Source organism: Lemur catta, chromosome 7 (assembly GCF_020740605.2).
Source record: "Lemur catta isolate mLemCat1 chromosome 7, mLemCat1.pri, whole genome shotgun sequence".
Classification (NCBI taxonomy): Eukaryota; Metazoa; Chordata; class Mammalia; order Primates; family Lemuridae; genus Lemur; species Lemur catta.
In genome coordinates this window covers 97,046,050-97,066,565 of record NC_059134.1, presented here as the reverse complement: position 1 = coordinate 97,066,565, position 20,516 = coordinate 97,046,050, and the positions used below count along the sequence as shown (strand labels likewise).

General features: G+C 40.1%; 1 protein-coding gene across 1 annotated transcript; it reads left to right on the top strand.

Moving 5' to 3' along the window:
- The first annotated feature begins 349 nt into the window (after window positions 1-349).
- Window positions 350-1,302, top strand: LOC123642138 (olfactory receptor 9I1-like). The gene is given in 2 exon segments (XM_045557049.1): window positions 350-812; window positions 815-1,302. Coding segments are annotated over 2 exon segments (951 nt in total).
- Window positions 1,303-20,516: the final 19,214 nt, after the last annotated feature.

The window sequence follows — 20,516 nt, the reverse complement described above, 5'->3', positions numbered from 1 at the left end:
AGATGACAATGGATTGGGGGTAGAATATTCTATTAGAGAAGAGAGGGACTCCACATTGATCCCTGCCAGTCTTGATAGTCTAAGGTTCTCTGATCTTAAAGAAAGTTCCAGACAATAAGCGATTGAATTTGAAGAAACAGTGACCCACGTTCCAATTTCAGGAGGGCTACAGAGGCAAGTGACTAGTCTCCATAGTAACTGCCAGTTGTGGATTCTTAGTGGTAAATATTTTTTCTCTGAGCAGAGAATATCAGACATTTACCTAACATCTGACACTAAGAAAGCAAAGGCTCTCAATTCTGAAGTCTCTAATTCCCTTCTCTTCAGGCCAACCAGCTACCTTGCGCCTATGGCCAGACAGAATCTCACCACAGTGACAGAGTTCATTCTTGTGGGCTTCACGGATGACCCCAAACTGGCAGTTCTGCTCTTCTTGGTGTTTCTCAGTTTCTATCTTGTCACTATTCTGGGGAATGTGGGACTGATTATTCTAATCCAAGTGGACGTCCAACTGCACACCCCGATGTACTTCTTCCTGAGCCACCTCGCCCTGCTGGATGCCTGCTATACCTCGGTCATCACCCCTCAGATTCTAGCCACACTGGCCACAGACACAACGGTCATCTCCTACAGCCGCTGTGCTGCCCAGTTCTTTTTCTTCACGCTCTGCGCGGGCACAGAGTGTTACCTGCTGGCAGTGATGGCTTATGACCGCTTTGTCGCCATTAGCAGTCCGCTGCGCTACAATGTGACTGTGACTCCAGGCACCTGCAGGGGCTTGTTGGCTGCTGCCTACATCTGTGGGGTGTCGGGGGACGTACCACATGTACCTTCACCCTCTCCTTCTGTGATGACAATCAGATCAACTTTTTCTTCTGTGACCTCCCACCCCTGCTGAAAATTGCCTGCAGCAACATGACACAAAGTGAGATTGTCATTCTCTTTTTTGCAAAATTCATGTTCCTGGCCAACGTCATGATCATCCTGATCTCCTACATGCTCATCATCAGAGCCATTCTGAGGGTGAAGTCTGCTGGGGCACGAGCCAAGAGCTTCTCCACCTGCACCCCCCACCTCACCACTGTTGTCCTCTTCTTTGGGACACTTGCCTTCATGTACCAGAGAAGTAACTCAGACAAATCCCCAGAAGAGGACAAGATTGTTTCTGTCTTTTACACTGTAATCATCCCTATGCTGAACCCCTTGATCTACAGTCTGAGGAACAAAGTTGTAAAAGCGGCATTCAGAAAAGTCATTGGTAAACTCCAATTCCCCCCTTTAGGCGAGGGTCCTTCATCCTGACCTGTCTTCTCCCCAGATCTGCATATTCTGATGGGCACCAACACCACATGGCGCTTGCCCCTGAGAATAGACAATAGGTAGCTTTCTCCAGCACCTGGAAGTGGGCAGGTGACTTTGTTTGGATGACTTCCACCTCCCTTCTCTTCCCCCCTCCTTCTTTCACCCTCCCAAACTTGCTGGGTTCCAGGGCTACTCTCTGACATCGCAGAGATTAAAAGCACCACAGTCATAACCAAGCTGATCACCACATCCAACCTCCCACCCCAACTCACCATTCTTGGGTTCCCCACCTGCCACTTATCTATCCTTTTGTCACTGTACTCATGGACACTGATTTTTACTGTTTGTGGAAAATTATTGCTGTGAATTGTACTAATGGGAGAATAAGAGATTTTTTTTTCTTTTATGATATTGGTAACCTGCCAACTCATTATGAGGAAGTTAATGAAAACAACCTGTGAACCCAGTGGAATTTCTAACTGGTACAGATTAGAGTAGTGGGGGAAAGGTTGCTTTCTTTTGGCTACTCTTCCTCTTATGTCTTCCTAAATGGTTTCTGATATCTTCAGGACTATACTATCTACTCCTCAACTGAAAATTCTCTGGATTCTGAATCTCTGATTCCTTCATTCTCCTCCTAAACACAGTGCCTGACTCATGGCAATTACTGCTCTCAATAGACCCAGTCCCAGGGTCTGCAAAGTCAGCAATGATAGACCTGTAGCAAATTGTCATAATGCGTGTAAACGTCTCAGGTAACAATAGCCTCTGTGATTAGGGAAGCAGATAATTACTGCCTACATCAGATAGTGAACTCCTTGAAGACAGGGTCCTAATGATTCACTTAATAGTCTCTTCTCTAAATTGCTGCTTCTGGTACACTGAAAGCTACTAGACATCAATAAAAGAAATGAAAGAAGATACAAATAAGTCTAAAGACATTCCATATTTCTGGATTGATAGACTTAATATTGTTAAAATGCCTATATTACCTAAAGCAATCTACAGATTCAATACTATTCTCATCAAAATCCCAATGGCATTTCTTAGAAAAATAGAAAAAAATCTTAAAAGGTATATGGAACAATAAAAGACCCAGAATTGCTAAAACAATCTTGGGAAAAAAATAATAAGCTGGAGGCATCACATTTTCTGATTTCAAAATATGTTACAAAGCTATACTAATTCAAACAGTATGTTACTGGCATAAAAACAGACATGTAGATCAATGGAACAGAACAGATAGCCCAGAAATAAACCCACACATATGCAGTCAACTGATCTTTGACAAGGCTGCCAAGAATATGCAATGTGGAAAAGATAGTCTCTTCAACAAATGGTATTGGGAAAACTGGACATCCATATGCAAAAGAATTAGTCAAAATAGGTTACATTTGCTGTGGTAACAATCAATAACAAAATTAAGATTTTACTTATTGTTCACAATGTTGACTCATGCAAATTGGCAAGGGGTCCTGCTCCGTGTAGTCATTCAGGGACCCAGTTTTAAAGAGGCTGCACCATTTTGTAGCTGTACACTCTGGCACATACAAACTCTTCAATCACAATAGCAAGGATAAAAGACTACCAAATTACATGTGGATATTTACTGTTTCAGTGCACTCGGTTAGAACTAGTCATGTGGTCCTGCCTCACTAAAAGCAGGCCATTTAAGGTAAAGAAGCAAATGTAGTATTTGCTAAGCAATACTGACTGTCACAAGGATTATCTGTGATTGTAATTATCAGCATTCCACAAAATCATAAAGAGTCAGATTGCTTTATTATTGTTCATATTATTTCCTACAAATCACTCCTCCCACATTTGAGGAAATTATTATGTTTTGCTTGCATAAAAATTTATTTTGTATAAGCAAAATTTTTACTTATTTTTGGATTCCCCAGATGGTACTGGGAAAGATTTGGAGAGAAGCAGTTTTAGAGGTAGAGAATCAAGACTTTCATTTGGGGTATATTGTGCTTTAGAAATCTACTAGCCAACTGAGAATTGGTCTCTTTCTCCCTCTCTCAACCTTCTTTCTCTTTATCCATGGGCTTCTTTATTTCCCCTGTCCTCCACTCCTCCAGTACAGATGGCTTGTGTCATGACCTTCTACAAACTACAAGCTTTATGTATTTTAGTTTTACTCAGTAGACACTATTTCATATTTTTTGGCTTTAGTTAGTATTTTAGGCTTTGTTTTATTTCACTTATAATATTCCCAGAGAATGACTCTGATTAATTGAGTAAATTTTATTTTAAAATGGGAATAGGACATACATACTAAAATTTATGAAATACAAAAAGTCATATTAAAAGGAAAGTTTATAGCAATAAATGCCTATATCAAAAATGTATAAAAATTTTAAATAAACAACCTAATAGTGTACCCAAAGGAAGTAAAAAAGTAAGAATAAACCAAACCCAAAATCAGGACAGAAGAAGATATAGCATAGATCAGAGCAAGAACAAAAATGTTAAAACAAAAGATACGAAAGGTCAACAAAGTGTAAAGTTGGTTTTTTGAAAAGATAAGCAAAAGTAATTAACCATTAGCTAGACTAAGAAAAAAAGAGACCTGAGAAAATAAATTCAGAAATGAAAAAGAAGACATTATAACTTTTATCACATAAATACAAAGGATTAACAAATTTTTTTAAATCCTATAATTTGTGTGGAACAACAAAAGACCCCAAATAACCAAAACAATCCTGAGCAACAAGAACAAAGCTGAAGGCATCACACTACAAAATATACTGCAAAGCTGTAGTAACCAAAACAGCATGGTATTGGCATAAAAACAGACACATAGACCAGAATAGAGAACCCAGAAATAAAACCATGTATTTACAGCCAAATGATTTTTTTTTCTATAAATTTAGTAGGTACAAGTGGTTTTTTGTTACATTCTGTGTTGTATAGTAGCAAAGTCTGGGCATTTAGTGTTCACATCACTTGAATAGTGTACATATTACCCAGTAGGTAATTTATCACTCCTCACATCCCTCTCCCCATCCCCACTTCTTAGTCAATGACCTTTATACCATTCTGTATGACCATGCATAACCATAGCTTAGCTCCCACTTATAAATGAGAACATGTGGCATTTGGTTTTCCATTCGTAAGTTATTTCACTCAGGATAATGATTTCTAGTTCCATCTAAGTTGCTGCAAATGACATTATTTTATTCTTTGTTATGACTGAGTAGTATTCCATGGCATATGTGTGTGTGTTTATGTGTGTATATACACACACACATATATATATACACACACACCACATTTTCTTTTTTTTTTTTTTTTTTTTGTTTGAGACAGAGTGTCACTCTGTTGCCTGGGCTAGAGTGAGTGCCGTGGCGTCAGCCTAGCTCACAGCAACCTCAAACTCCTGGGCTTAAGCAATCCTACTGCTTCAGCCTCCCCAGTAGCTGGGACTACAGGCATGCGCCACCATGCCCGGCTAATTTTTTCTATATATATTTTAGTTGACCAGCTAATTTGTTTCTATTTTTAGTAGAGACGGGGTCTCGCTCTTGCTCAGGCTGGTCTCAAACTCCCGACCTCGAGCGATCCACCCGCCTGGGCCTCCCAGAGTGCTTGGATTACAGGCGTGAGCCACAGTGCCCGACCTCACACACACATTTTCTTTATCCACTTATCAGTTCATGGGCATTTAGGTTGATTCATATCTTTGGAATTGTGAATTGTGCTGCAATAAACAAATGAGCGCGTGTGTCTTTTTTTTTTTTTTTTTTTTTTTTAGACAGAGTCTCACTCTGTTGCCCAGGCTAGAGTGCCATGGCATCAGCCTAGCTCACCTCAAACTCCTGGGCTCAAGCGATCCTCCTGCCTCAGCCTCCTCAGTAGCTGGGACTACAGGCATGCACCACCATGCCAGGCTAATTTTTTTCTATATATATTTTTTTCATTGTCCATATAATTTCTTTCTATTTTCAGTAGAGATGGGGTCTCGCTCTTGCTCTGGCTGGTCTCGAACTCCTGAGCTCAAACGATCCGCCCGCCTCGGCCTCCCAGAGTGCTAGGATTACAAGTATGAGCCACTGTGCCCAGCCCACATGTGTCTTTTTTATATAATGACTTCTTTTTCTTTGGGTAGATATGCAGTAGCGGGATTCCTGAATTAAATGTACGTCTACTTTCAGTTCTTGAGAAATCTTCCGTCTGTTTTCCATAGAGGTTATACTAATTTACACGTCCACCAAAAGCATATAAGCATTTTGTGGCAGAGAAGTGCTATAAACTTCACTCGTAGCACTGTTTTCACTCTATCCCAGAGATTTTGATAACTTGTCATTTATTTCAAAAATTTTTTTAATGTCTATCTTGATTTCATCATTGACCCAAAGATCATTCAGGAGCAGGTTGTTTAATTCCCATTTATTTGTATAGTTTTGAGAATTTCTCTTGGAATTAATTTCTAGTTTTCTTCCATTATGGTCTGAGAAGATACTTGATAGGATTTTTATTTTCTTAAATTTATTGAGACTTGTTTTGTGACTTAACATATGGTCTACCTTGGAAAGTGTTCCATGTGCTGATGAGAAGAATGTATTAATATATTCTGAAGTTTTGGGGTAGAATGTTCTATAAATGTCTGTTATGGCCATTTGTTCTAGAGTCTAGTTTAGGTCCAGTGTTTCTTTGTTGATTTTTCTGCCTTAAAGATCTATCTAGTGCTATCAGTGGAGGGTTGACGTTGCCCACTATTATTGTATTGCCTGTCTTTTTTCTTAGGTCCAGTAGTATTTGTTTTATGAATCTGAAAGCTCCACTGTTAGGGGCATGCATATTTAGGATTATTAAATCATCTTGTTGAATCATTCTTTTATCATTATATAATGACCTTCTTTGTCCTTTTTTACTTTGTTGGTTTAAGTCTATTTTTTCTGATGTCAGAATAGCTACTCCTTCTCACTTCTGATTTCTATTTGCAAGGCCTATTTTTTCCACCCCTTTACGTTGAGTCTGTGAGAATCTTTATGAGTTATGTGGGTCTCTTGAAGGCAGCAGATATTTGAATTGCATTCTTTTAGCCATATCCATTCTATCCATTTTTATGCCAATCTGTATCTTTTCAGTGAGGCATTTAGACCATTTACATTCAAAGTTAATATTGATATGTGAGATACTATTCCAGTCATCATGTTGATTGTCATCTAGTTGGTTTGCATTCTCTAGTGTGTAACTGTTTTGTAAATCTTGTGAGTTTTATACTTTTCAACATTTTTATACTAGTGAATATCAACTTTTTATACCAATGTTTGGAACTCCTTTAAGCATTTCTTGTAGGATTGGTCTAGTAGTGACAAATTCCCTTAGTGTTTGCTTGTCTTTGAAAGACTTTATTTCTCCTTTACCTCCCTGTTATATTCAAGCCTGCTTTCCCTGATGATCTATTCAAAGTATAAGTACCTAATGGATATCTTTATTCTTCTCTGAAGAAGAGACTCACACCAGCTGCCTCTAGCCAGCCACCTTCCCCAACATTTCCCCACATGATTTTTAACAAAGGTGCCAACAACATATATTGGAGAAAGGACACCCTCTTCAACAAATGGTTCTGGGAAAATTGGATATCCATATGCAGAAGAATTAAACTAGATCCCCATATGTCACCATATACAAAAATCAATACAAAATGGATTAATGACTCAAATTTAAGACCCAAAGCTATAAAACTAATAGAGGAAACACAGGGGAAACACTTCCAGACATTGATCTGGGCAAAGATTTTATGGATAAGACCTCAAAAACACAAGCAACAGAAGCAAAACAAAGACAAATGGAGTTGTATCAAACTAAAAATTCTCTGCACAGCAAAAGAAACAATCAACAGAGTAAAGAGACAACCTGCAGAATGGGAAAAAACATTTGCAAAATATTCCTCCAACAAAGGATCAATATCCAGAATATACAAGGAATGCAACTCAACAGCAAAAAGAAATTAATAATAATCCAATTTAAAATGGACAAATGATCTGAATAGACATCTCTCAAAAGAAGACATACAAACGACCAACACGTACATGAAAAAAATGCTCAGCATCATTAATCATTAGGAAAATGCAAACCAAAACCACAATGAGATATCATCTCACCCCGGTTAGGATGGCTATTATCAAAAAGACAAAAAATAACAACTGCTGGCAAGGTTGCATAGAATGGGGAACTCTTATACATGGTGAATGGGAATGTAAATTAGTACAACTACTATAGAAAACCTACAAATAGAACTACCATATGACCCAGCAATAGAACTACCATATGACCCCACTACTGGAGGCATATATCCAAAGGAAATCAGTATATCTGTGCTCCCACGTTTACTGCAGCACTATCCACAGTAGCCAAGATATGGAATCAACGTAAGTGCCAATCAACGTATGAATGTATGAAGAATTTGCAGTATATATACAAAATGGGATATGATTCAGCCATAAAAAAGGAATGAAATCCTGTCATTCGTGGCAGCATTTCATGTCAAATGAAATAAGCCAGAAAGATAAATACTGCATGTTTTCACTCATAGAGGGAAGCTTAAACAGTTGATCGCATAGAAGTAGAGACCAGAATAGAATAGTGGTTACTAGAGGCTGGGAAGTGTAGGGAGGTGGGGGCATAGGAAGAGGTTGGTTAACAGATACAAAATTACAGTTAGATTGGAGGGATAAATTTTAGCATTCTATAGCACTGATTAGAATGACTACAGTTAACAGCAATTTATTGTATATTTTCAAATGGCTATAAGATTTTAAATGTTCCCAACACAAAAGAAAATTATAAATGTTTGAGATGATGGATTTGCTAGTTACCCTGATTTGATTATTACATATTGCACATTCGGATTTAAATATCACACTATATCCCATAAATATGTACAATTATTATGTGTCAATTAAACTAATAATAATAATATGGTAAAAAAGATAAAGGATGCAGATTGATACTCTTTCATCTCATAGTTCATAGTAGTGAAACAAATATATCATGAACAGTGGTCTCCTAAAGTCCAACTTCCAGTAAAGACAAAACTTTGGGAACTATGAAGCGTCTGTCATATAATGAATGGTAAGTAGGCATGAGAAATTCAAGACTGTGGGGTGGGTGGATGCTTCTAAAGGCATTGGCTAGTTTAAATAAATTGAATGGCAGGAGATTTCCTAAATTCTTGAATCAAAAGAGAATAAAAATCACGAACTATAAATTATTATTGTTTTTTAAAAATCTTAACTCTTTTAGCATTGGAGCTGAGATAATAAAAAAAGAAACCCACCATTTGAACTGTGGGGCACCAAATTATACTCTCAGTTGAATTACTGCTTCTTATCCAGAACTGAGTTTCTTATCCACCTAGGCTTAAAATTGTGGCACTAATTGACAAAGAATGAGACACAGAGATACTGGGAAGAGTCTAGCAGCCCACTGGAATGGTAATATAAGGTAAGATTTGGGTGACTGTGAGTACCCCAAACCTCAACTCCATTGAACCTCCCTTGCCACCTGAGGCATTATTTCTTTGTCTAATGGACCTTCCTGCTTTTTTTTTTTATTTCAGCGTATTACAGGGGTATAAATGTTTAGGTTACATATATTGCCTTTACCCCACCCGAGTCCATCCCCCAGATGGTGCTCACTGCACCCATTAGGTGTGTATATACCCATCCCCCCCTCCCCCTCCCATTTGCCCGACACCCAATAAATGTTCCTGCTTTCCCAAAGACCTCCTAACTGCCTTGCCTGAGGGACCTACCTTGCAAGGCAAAGCTGATTCTCCTCATACCCCAATTCTGTGGGGTGGTTAATCTCTCTCTCTCTCTTTTTATATATGTATATATACATTTCAATCATTGTGCATCTGTTTGAATTATTCTTTTGGTTATGGGTCATATCCACTCCTTCTTTCACATCTAGTACTTTTTTATTGTGTGCTGGATTTTGTGGATGACATGATATAGATATTCTGTATGGTAGATTGCCAAAAATAGCCACAATTATTTTCTGTTTTTCATTGATGGCTCATAAAAGGTCTTGGTATGAGGGCCCTTAGCAAAATTAGTTCGGTTTAAAACTAAGTTCTTTACTTTTTGATTTAGAACCTTAAGGTACTTATGTTTATATATGTATATACACACACACACACACACACACACAGAGAGAGAGAGAGAGAGAGAGAGAGAGAGAGAGAGAGAGAGAGAGAGAAACATAAGTACCTTAAGAGGAAATAGACACATTCCTTACTAAACATAACTTTAACCTACTAAAACAAGAAGGACTAGAATCTGAATGTCATATATCTGTTAAAGAAATTGAATCTGTAATTAAGAACTGTCTCCCTCTACTCCACCTCTACAAAGGAAAAATATCCCAGTTCAGATGATTTCTCTCAAACATTTAAGGAAGAAATATTAGTTCTATACATATTTCTCTAGAAAATAGAAGAGGAAGAAGCAATGCTTAACTTGTTTTTTTAATTAGCTTTCTGAGGTTTAATAGATATAAAATGAACTACACATAAAGTGTACAATATGATGAGTTTTGCCATCTATATATACCATCACCACAATCAATATGAAGAACAAATCCATTAAGCAAAAAGCTTCTTCATTCACCTTTGTGATCCATCTCTCTCCCATCCTCCATCCCCACACAAACACTTATCTACTTTGTGTCATTATAGATTAGTCTGCATTTTTTAGAATTTTACATAAATTGAATCAAAAGCACTTTTCTTCATCTGGCATTATCGGCATAATTATCTTGAGATTCATCTATGTTGTCGCATGCATCATTAGTTCCTTTTTATTGCGGGGTGCATTCTATTAAACAGCTGTATCAGAATTTATTTATCCATTCACCTGTTGATGAACATTTAGTTTGTTTTCAATTTTTGCCTGATACAAATATAGCTGCTGTGAACATTTATCCACAAGTCTTTTTGTGGACATATGATGCCATTTTATTTCTCTTCAGCAAATACCTAGGAGTGGAATGGTTGGGTTTTATGGTAGATATATGTTTAAACGTTTAAACAACTGCCAAACTATTTTCCAAAATGATTTTCCATTTGACATTTCACCCACAATGGAGAGTTACAGTTTCTGCATATGGTTTCCAACATTTGGTATGGTCAATATAAAACCGTATGACTTTGGAAAACCATTTGCCAGTTTCTCATACAGTTAAATATACATCTATCCTATGTTCCATTAATTAAGAGAAATGAATGCATACATTCCTCAGAAAAACTTTCACAAGAATGTCCCCCACAGCAGCTTTGCTCACAACAGCACAACACTGAAAACAACCCATATGTGTATGGACAGAATAATGGATAAACAAGCCTTAGCATATTCATACCGGGCAATTAAAAAAAAGAATGAACTATTTATATAGACAACAACATGGACAAATCTCAAAAAAATATTATGTTGAATGAAAGAAGCCAGACCCAAGAGAACACACTCCATGATTTCATCTATGTGAAGTTCAAATAGGCAAACTATGGTTAGAAACACCAGCACAGTAGTTGTCTGTGCAGAGAGCGGGGAGAGTGATGGTCTGGAAAGGGACAGGAAGAGACTTTCTGGGGTGTAGAAATCTATATTTTGATCTGTGTGGTGGTTGTATGCATGCATACACATTTTTAAAATTCATTCAGCTATATAACTGTGCATGATTAGTGTATTTTACTGTGTGTAAATTATGCCTCAATAAATAAAGTACTGTTAGCACAAAACAGAAAACCTGTATTTGGTAATCGGTTCTCCCCAAAAGAAAGGAAACAAGGAAGGAAGGAAGGAAGGAAGGAAGGAAGGAAGGAAGGAAGGAAGGAAGGAAGGAAGGAAGGAAGGAAAGGAGGAGGGAGAAGAAAGAGGAAGAGAGGGAGAGGGAAGGGGGAGGGGCAGAGGGAGAGAGAGGTAAAAACATTTCACGGTTTTCCAGAACAGTCTCTAAATACACCCGTTGTCCAGGCATCCCACTCGATGTAGCATTTGTCCCAGATTTTTCTTTTTTTATCATTAGTAGTTTGGTAGACTTTCATTTTATACCTCCAGCTTCTACCATGGTCAGACCTAATAGTGGGTAAGACACATATGCAGTGAACAGAGTTGTCACGTTGACGTATATTTGTACCAAAATACAAATCGGTCATATCTTTTCTGTCTTTTCCTGATTCTTTCGAGACTAAAATCTCTTGTCCAAGGAGAGAAAACGAGACGTTCCCTGTTTAAAAATATATATATGTATTCTCTCAAGCATGAGGATCTAGGGGGGCTAATTTCTCTGATCTAAGGTGGTAGTGAGAGAAACAGTCAGCACTGCTGTTCCTGGCAGCCACTAGGTCTACCAGCCAGTTGTCTCATGGCCCGAGCCATAGCATGGAATAAGTGCCACACGGATGGGTTATTCATTGGCAGACTCGTAGGTATGAATGGAAAATGTACAGGGATTAAGAAGCCCTGCTGTAGAGAATCTTCTAGAGGATAGTCTGAAAGCTTTTGCTACAGTGGTTTGGTCAGTTTTTGTATGGTACAAAGCCACAGTAATATATTTTATTATTGGGTAACACTTTTGTATTTTGCAGTAAACACTTTCTGTAGCAATAAACTTGAAAAACAGAAGTGCATGTTACTCAAGAAAGTTGATGATGAACATGTATTTTGCACAAAATGTTTCTTGGCATTTATCGCCCATTGTGGAAGTCAGAGTAATGCCCATTTAAAAATCAGAAAACAAAAATCTGCTGAAGATGCACAAGGACTTGCTTTCAAAGACTGTGCTTGATGATAATGATTTGAAATAGAACTGCAGCAGGTGTGTTTACACTTCACTCTGTGAACAATGACTTTTCACTCAAATCAAAGGTAATTTAACTCATTTTTTAATTCCATTTTTTGTGCACAAAGAAAAAGTAAAGCAATACTTAGTAATGTATTGGTTCCAATAGCAAAAGAATAATTTTAACACTGTGTGAAATGATGACAGTTTTATAACAGCATCATTAAATGCTTTGACAGAAAATCATTTAAGTTAACCTGATAATTTGATTTTTGCATCCAGTTCATCAAAGTAAAGCTGATGAAAGTTCATTCTGTCAAAGATAAAATATCTGACATTATCATGAATGCTGTTGTAAATTCAGCTGAAAAACATCAACCTTAAAGACAACTGTTTTGTTGTATTTGTATTTTGATGATACCAATACAAATTTCAGTGAAGCACAGCATCATGATAAAAAATAATTTTCTTATTGAATTTTGAAAATTATGGAATAGATACATATTTGAAATCAATTGTGGCATACATAATTTAGAAGTGCACCCAAAGAAGTTACGATTGCCTTTCCATCAAAATAGAAGCTTATAATTGTTAAAATTTCCAACCACTTTCAGAATAGGCACAGTTAGAGAAATAGACTTACAAAATTTTTTGATCAACATGGGATCCAACATGGGATACCAAAGAAACAAATATTGCCTTTGCACTGCCTAAGTCAGAACTACTACCATCCCCCAGAAAATGTTCACCATACCCATTAGGTGTGAATTTACTCATCCCCTCTTCCCCACCCCACCTGCCCCACAACCGATGAATGTTACTTCCATATGTCCACATATAAGTGTTGATCAGTTAGTGCCAATTTGATGGTGAAGGCATGTGTTGCTTGTTTTTCCATTCTTGTGGTACTTCACTTCGAAGAATGGGCTCTGGCTCTGTCCAGGATAATACAAGCAAAACCACAATGCAATATGACTTAACTCCAGTGAGAATGGCTTTTATCAAAAAGTCCCAAAATAAAAAATGTTGGCGTGGATGCAGAGAGACAAGAACACTCATACACTGCTGGTGGGACTGCAAACTAGTGCAACCCCTGAGGAAAGCAATATGGAGATACCTTAAACAGATACAAATAGACCTACCATTTGATCTAGCAATCCCATTTGGGGGCATCTACCCAAAAGAACAAAAGACATTCTACAAAAGACATCTGCATCCGAATGTTTATAGCAGCACAATTCACAATTGCAAAGATGTGGAAACAACCCAAATGCCCATCAATACATGAGTGGATTAGTAAATTGTGGTATATGTATACCATGGAGTAGTACTCAGCTATAAGAAATAACAGTGATATAGAATCTCTTATGTTCTCCTGGATAGAGTTGGAACTCATTGTACTAAGTGAAGTACCCCAAGAATGGAAAAATAAGCACCGCGTGTACTCACCAGCAAATTGGTTTCCCTGATCATCACCTAAGTGCACATTTGGGGATAACACCAATTGGGTGTCAGGCAGATGTGGGGGGAGGGGATGGGTGTATACCTACATAATGAGTGCGATGCATACTGTCTAGGGAATGGACACGCTTGAAGCTCTGACTCGGGGAGGTGGGGGGACATGGGCAATATACATAACCTAAACTTTTGTACCCCCATAATATGCTGAAATAAAAAAAAGAAATAGAGGGAAGGGGAAAAAGAATGAGGCTAGGAAAGGAAAAGGAAGTAAAGGGGGTTTAATGAAAAAAGAAAGGAGTGGGAGAAAGGAAGAAGGAAGGGAGAGACCCAGGAAGTGAGAATGACAAGGCTGACTCCTCCACGACCTGACTACACTGTTGCTGCTCAGTCTCCCCCATGGTCTCCCCAGCACTCTCTCCTCACATAGGTCCTGTCCTTGATCTGCAATGAAAAATGTCCTGTGGGAGCCAGGAAGTCAACCCTATATGAGGAGTACAAATGCTGCTACCATTGCCTTCCCTGCCCCAGAGGAGAAACTGCAATGTCACCAGGTAAGAAGGGAGGCTGGCTCCCAGCTAGAGGGTGGCCAGCCAGTAGCCAGGGTGGGCTTCAGGTGAAAGCTTGTATCCACATCAAGGGATTCCTTAAATGGGAAAGAAAAGTCCAGGGAAGAGGAGACCAAAAAGATGATGTTGACGTGCCCTTCCCACATGCTACACTAAAGCCATTTGTATTTGCTCTCTCATCAACCATGAGTTTGTCCAAATCCTGTGTCTAGTTTAACATTTGGCACATGGGAGGAACTCCACAAATGTTTTTCAAAAATCCCCCAAGGACTTAATCTGTATTTTATTAAGATGTCATTCATTTAACGGATATTAACTGGCACCTACTGCATACAGCCACTGTGCTGGGTGCAAGGGTGGCAAAAATAACTCATGGCCCCTGGACCCATAGAGCTCATGATGTACTAAAAGGAGAATGATGTTGCACCGCCACACCTAGCACAGCTCTTGCCTCTCAATAAAGAAACTGGACTACAAAGTGAATTCACGTGCTTTAATAAAAGTTCAAGCATTGAGCCATGAAAGCACAGTGGAAAATTAATCCTAATGAAGGGTGTGCAGGGAGACTTTTCACTAGAGGGGGTGGCGTGTGATTCAGGCCTCAAACAGCAAGTAGGGTTGCAAACGCAATGAAGCATAACGAGACGAGTTCAGGGAGGAAGTTATAAAAGGCTCCGGCATGAACGCACTAAGGAGCCGAGAGTGTCTTGAGTATACACTGCGATGAGAGGTGCAGGAAGCAGGTGGCCAGATCCTAGAAGGCAGACTCAGGAGCATGGACTCGACTCTGCAGAAAGTGGGGAGGGAGCCACTGAATTCCTTAAGCAGAGAAGCAGTGTGTATTTCCACACGGGTTTGAGGGAGAGCAATTGACAATGGATATACTAAAAAGAAGAGAGACTAGAGCAGGAAGACCAGGTTCAGAATCCAGGTAATTATTGAAGCCACAGAGACTTTGTTTGGACAAAGTCTCTTCTCACACTGAAAACTGTCCCTGGGAATGTAAAGATTTTGGAAATACCTTTGCCTTTTCAAAAAGAAAAGTGCCATTAAATGCAACTGAGGAGGAGCCACTAGATGCTGAAGAGAGGATGAAAGAAATGATAGTTAAGTAAAAATCCTTAGACATGGGGATCGGCAGGACATGGAATCAAAGTATCTAGGAACATGGAGATACAATCAAATCAAGGAGAGAGGTCAAATGAGAATATAGGACTGTTCCAGGGCTTCAGTCCAAAATCTCTCCTTCAGATCACTGTGGAATGCACAGCTCTGATGAGTTCTGTCAACGGAGTGGCTTGGAGACGAGTGTCTGTTAAACAAAAGAGAGTCCGTGTATACAGTGAGCATTCCATATACATTCCTTAACTTAAGTAGGTTGATGAATGAATCAGTAAGTAAATTAATTAGCTGTGACCATGAATTATAACCTTGCCACAATGGTTGGTCAGTTCCAAGGAATGAAGCCTAGACAGGAGTTAGAGCTCCTTGCAGGCTGTTGTCTCAGTGTGATTTCGTGCTTGTCTGATGCACAATAAGCTGCTGCTGTCAGGATTTCTGCCATCTGTGTCTCTGGCCCTGAGTCCGAGGACATCAGACAATCTGGAAGGCCCATCGTAATGAGACTGAAATACACTGAGCCTGCTGGAAGAGCCATCACTAGTCGTGTAACCACTTGACCATGGGAAGGTTTCCAGAAGCCTCCCCACTCTGTTCTCTGACCCAGTTTCTCTTTCTCCCTTCAGATAGTGCTGCATGTCAGAAGTGCTCTGAGGACCAGTGGCCCAACGTGCAGCACAGCCAATGCATTGCCAGAACCCTCAACTTCTTGTCCTGTCATGAGCCCCTTGGCACAGTGCTGGCCGTCTGCACAGCCCTGCTCTTCCTCCCTGCCCTGGCCATCCTAGGCATCTTCACCTGGCACCACCACACCCCCATCGTCCAAGCCAATAACCGCCAGCCCAGCTACCTCCTGCTGTCCTCTTTGGCCCTCTGTTTCCTCTGCCCCTTCATGTTCATTGGCCACCCAGGCCCCTTCACCTGTGCAGTGTGCCAGGCACCCTTTGAGGTCACCTTCACAGTCTGTGTGTCCACTGTGCTGGCCAAGACCATCGTGGTGCAGGCAGCCTTACATGCCACCTGGCCAGACGTCCGGATTAGGAAGTGGGCAGAGCTGGTTCTCCCTAGCACCGTTCCCATCGTCTCTTCCCTGGTCCAGGCAGCCTTGTGTACACTTTGGGTGTCCAGATGGCCCCCACAGCCCATGAATACCACAAAGCCTAGGCCCACGGTGACTGTAAAGTGTGGCAAGGGCTCCTTGGAACTGTTCTGCACCATGCTTGGCTACTTGGGCTTTCCAGGTCTGGTCAGCTTGCTGGAGGCCTTTCCCGCCTCCGGCTGCCTGACACTTTCAATGAAGCAAAGCATATCACTGTCAGCTTGTTGGGCTGCTCCTACGTCCAGGTGTCCTTCATCCCCGCCCACACAAGTACCCGTGGCAAAGACACAGTGGCCGTGGTGGTCTTTGCCATCTTGGCATCAGTAGCAGGCCTCATATCCTGCCTCTTCTTCCCCAAATGCTACATCATCCTTCTCTACCCTGGAAAGAACATAAAAGAACAAATGTTTGGCCGGCACAATCTCAAGTGAGAGAGACAGAAGTGGACCAAAGGAAGTGCCGTTTTCCCCAGGATGCCTTTCCTGAGCTTCCCACCGGGAGGACACTTCTGAGCTCTGTCACACTGGTCTGGACCGTTCCTTGTCACTGAGCTGCTTCTATTTTATATTTCATTCTATCAGGGGGAGATGAGGCATATTTGCAGATAACATTGTCCTCGACAGAAGCATCTGGTCTAATTCATTCCGTGGCCCCTCAACACCCAGCCAGGGCCTGGTGCAGAGGAGACAGAATGTGTCTTTGATGAGTGAGTGATTCGTCTTATGCAAAGTTAGCATTGGAAGAGGTCTGTGAGTGAGGCGGTGAGCTAGAGTGGTTGAGTGGAGTCAGACAGACCTGGTTCAGATCCTCCCGGCTTCTTCATTTTATAGCTACATAAACTTGGGCAGCTTACCTGCCCATTCAAAGCTCCAGTCTGCTGCAATATTCAGTGAGACTGACTAAGCCTCCTCTCCAGGTTGTCGTGATGAACAATCAAGAGAATGTGGGAAAGTGCTCGACACACACTAAACACTCAAAAGCTGGATATTTAAAGTCATCCATCCACTCTGTCCTGTTACAGATAAGGGAACTGATGCCCAGAGAGGGGACCACTTTACTCAGGATATCACTGTACAGAAGTTTAGAGTCAGACGAACAGGGTTCCAGCCCTAGCTCTGCCACTTAGCTGTGTGACTTTAGACAAGTTACTTAGCTTCTCTGTACCTCAGTTTCCTCACATATACAGAAGAATAGTAGCACTGACTTCATGGAATAAATGAATGAATATTTTTAAAACATTTATAACATGGTACCTGGCACACAGTAAGCACTAAACAAGTAATTGCTAAATAATTCAATAAAATTACACATAGTGGGCAAACCTACATCTCTTGATTCATTGCAGAATAACTGAAACTTTTATGAGACCCTTGCTCCAAGCTGAGTCCTGAAAGGGACCTTCATAGAGGCTAAAGCAGCCTCCTTACAAGCCAAGGGTTTGTGATCTAACATTTCCAACCTAGCCTGATTGGAGTGAGCTAAATATACCTATTGTGAAACCGTTTTAGAAGTAAATAACCTGTACCTGCTCTGGCTGGCCACTTGTTTTTGAGTAAATGAGCACAGTGACAGGTACAGAGCCAGTGTAGTGACCACCAAAGCAAAGTCTGCTCTGAATGAAGCCCCTCTACTTCCACAGAGTGCAATGATGCTAATGAAGCCCACAAAATATTGGCCGGGCACAGTGGCTCACACCTGTAATCCTAGCACTCTGGGAGGCCAAAGCAGGAGGATCACTTGAGATCAGGAGTTCAAGACCAACCTGAGCAACAGTGAGTCCTCATCTCTACTAAAAATACAAAAAATTACCCAGTCATGGTGGTGCACGCCTGTAGTCCCAGCTATTCAGGAGGCTGAGGCAGGAGGATTGCTTGAGCCCAGGAGTTTGAGGTTGCTGTGAGCGAGGCTGATGCCACGGCACTCTAGCCTGGGTGACAGAGTGAGATTCTGTCTCAAAAAAAAAAAAAAAGCCCACAAAATATGGAGCACCAGGTAATTAAATGATATTGTTCCTGGGCTGCTCCCTGAGGAAAGACAGAGCTTACTGGTGTTACACAGAGTCTCAAGGTATCAAGGCATCCACATTTCTGGGCAATGAGACCCATTTTAAGTTTCTGCTAAAAGGGGTTGAAAAAACTACCTTGCCAAGGCTGGCCAAGGATGTTATTTGAACCAATGAGAATGGAGCCACCAAAGAAAACAAAGATAGAAAGAAAACTCGTTTTAGAGAAAAAAGAGCCGTAGCACTTCACAGCCAAAGCCAACATTTTGACAAACATGTCCTAGAAATTAACTGCTAAGGACTTGGCATGTGAAAATTGAAAAGCAAGAGACTAACGAAAGACTAAGAACCCTGAAAAATGAAACCGGAATCCCAGCACATGTGCAAGGGATGAGAACAACATGGAACCATAGAACAGGGTCCAGATGGGCCTTAGTGGAGAGCCCCAGACCAAAGCTTTTGGCAATGGTTATACCATAGTACACAGAAAACCGTAGAGTTCTGATTTCAGAGTGTAGATCCGGTCATTCTCACCAAGTCCCAAGTCAAAGGACCTTCTCCAGGGTGGTTACCAGGTAGTTCCCTCCTAACAAGTCAATATCCTAGTACCCAGAATGGGCAAAATAAGATAATCGGCACTCCTTGCTGAATTCTATCTTAATAAGCCTTATTTATTCAGAATTACTCCCTAAGATATTCTCTGGGTACCAATAAAGTAGTATCTATAATATGTTAGGCACATGAAGTGAATATGTTTCACTCTATAAGTAGATATATTCTCCAAAGAAGGAATTTTATTTTCATGAATTCTCTACTTACAAAAATATGCATTTTTCTCAACATGATTTTGTAATTTATCTTCATTGCAGATTGATCTGCCATTAGCAGTGGCTTTAAAAACACTTTAGCTGTCAATACCTACACATAAGCACCCCAGATACTGGTAGGTGGTTTGTTTTTTAAGGGAGTGATTATTTTAATTTTGTAATATAAATAATCATACTTACAAAAGTAGGGGGGGTTGTGTTGTTTTGTTTTTGTTTTTGAGACAGAGCCTTACTCTGTCACCCCTGTTAGAGTGCAGTGCCATCATCATAGCTCACAGCAACCTCAAATTCCTGGGCTCAAGCAATCCTCCTGCCTCAGCCTCCCCAGTAGCTAGGACTACAGGCATGCACCACCATGCCCCGCTAACTGTTTCTATTTTTAGTAGAGATGGGGTCTTGCTCTTGCTCAGGCTGGTCTTGAATTCCTGACCTCAAGCAATCCTCCTGCTTTGGCCTCCCAGAGTGCTAGGATTACAGGCATGAGCCACCGCGACCAGCCAAAAGTAGGGGTTTTTTTCCAGTTTAGTTTTTTTATATCAGGTTTTATTAAAGTAAGAGTCACTTTTACCCATATAGGATTCTTTCTAAAAGTATGCTTCAGAGTTTTTACCATTTTATGTAATTTGTCTCAAAAATATAGATTTATTCTTCAAGAAGCTCAAAATGGTAGGCTTTACTGACACTTCCCATATAGTTATTCTTAGAGTTATTCTCAGAATCAAGAAAATATTCCCTATGTTTCCATTTGAATTCTTTCTGCTACAATAAATAAGAACTATGTAACCCAGCATGTTTCACTTTTCTTTCTGTCAGTCAGAAACTTACGAGTCTAATTTATTTGTGTCCATATCCACTCAGGTCAGGCACCTAGAAGTCTATAGGCATACCTCAGAGATACTGTGGGTTGGGTTTCAGACCACTGCAATGAGTAAATATCACAATAAACCAAGTAACACAAATTTTTAATTTCCTGGTGCATATAAAAGTTTATGTGTCTATTAAGTGTGCAATAGCATTATGCATTATGTCTAAAAAAGTACATAACTAAAAAATATTTTATTCCAAAGAAATGTTAATGATTAACAGAGCCTTCAGTGAGACTTAATCTTTTTGCTGGGGGAGAGTCCTGCCTCAATGTTGACAGCTGATGACCGATCAGAGTGATGGTTGCTGAGGGCTGGGTGATTGCAGACAATTTCTGAAAATAAGACAACCGTGAAATTCACTGCATCAATTGACTTCTCCTTTCACAAAAGATTTCTATGTAGCATGCGATGCTGTTTGATAGCATTTTACCCACAGTAGAACTTCTTTCAAAATTAGAGCCAACCCTATCAAAC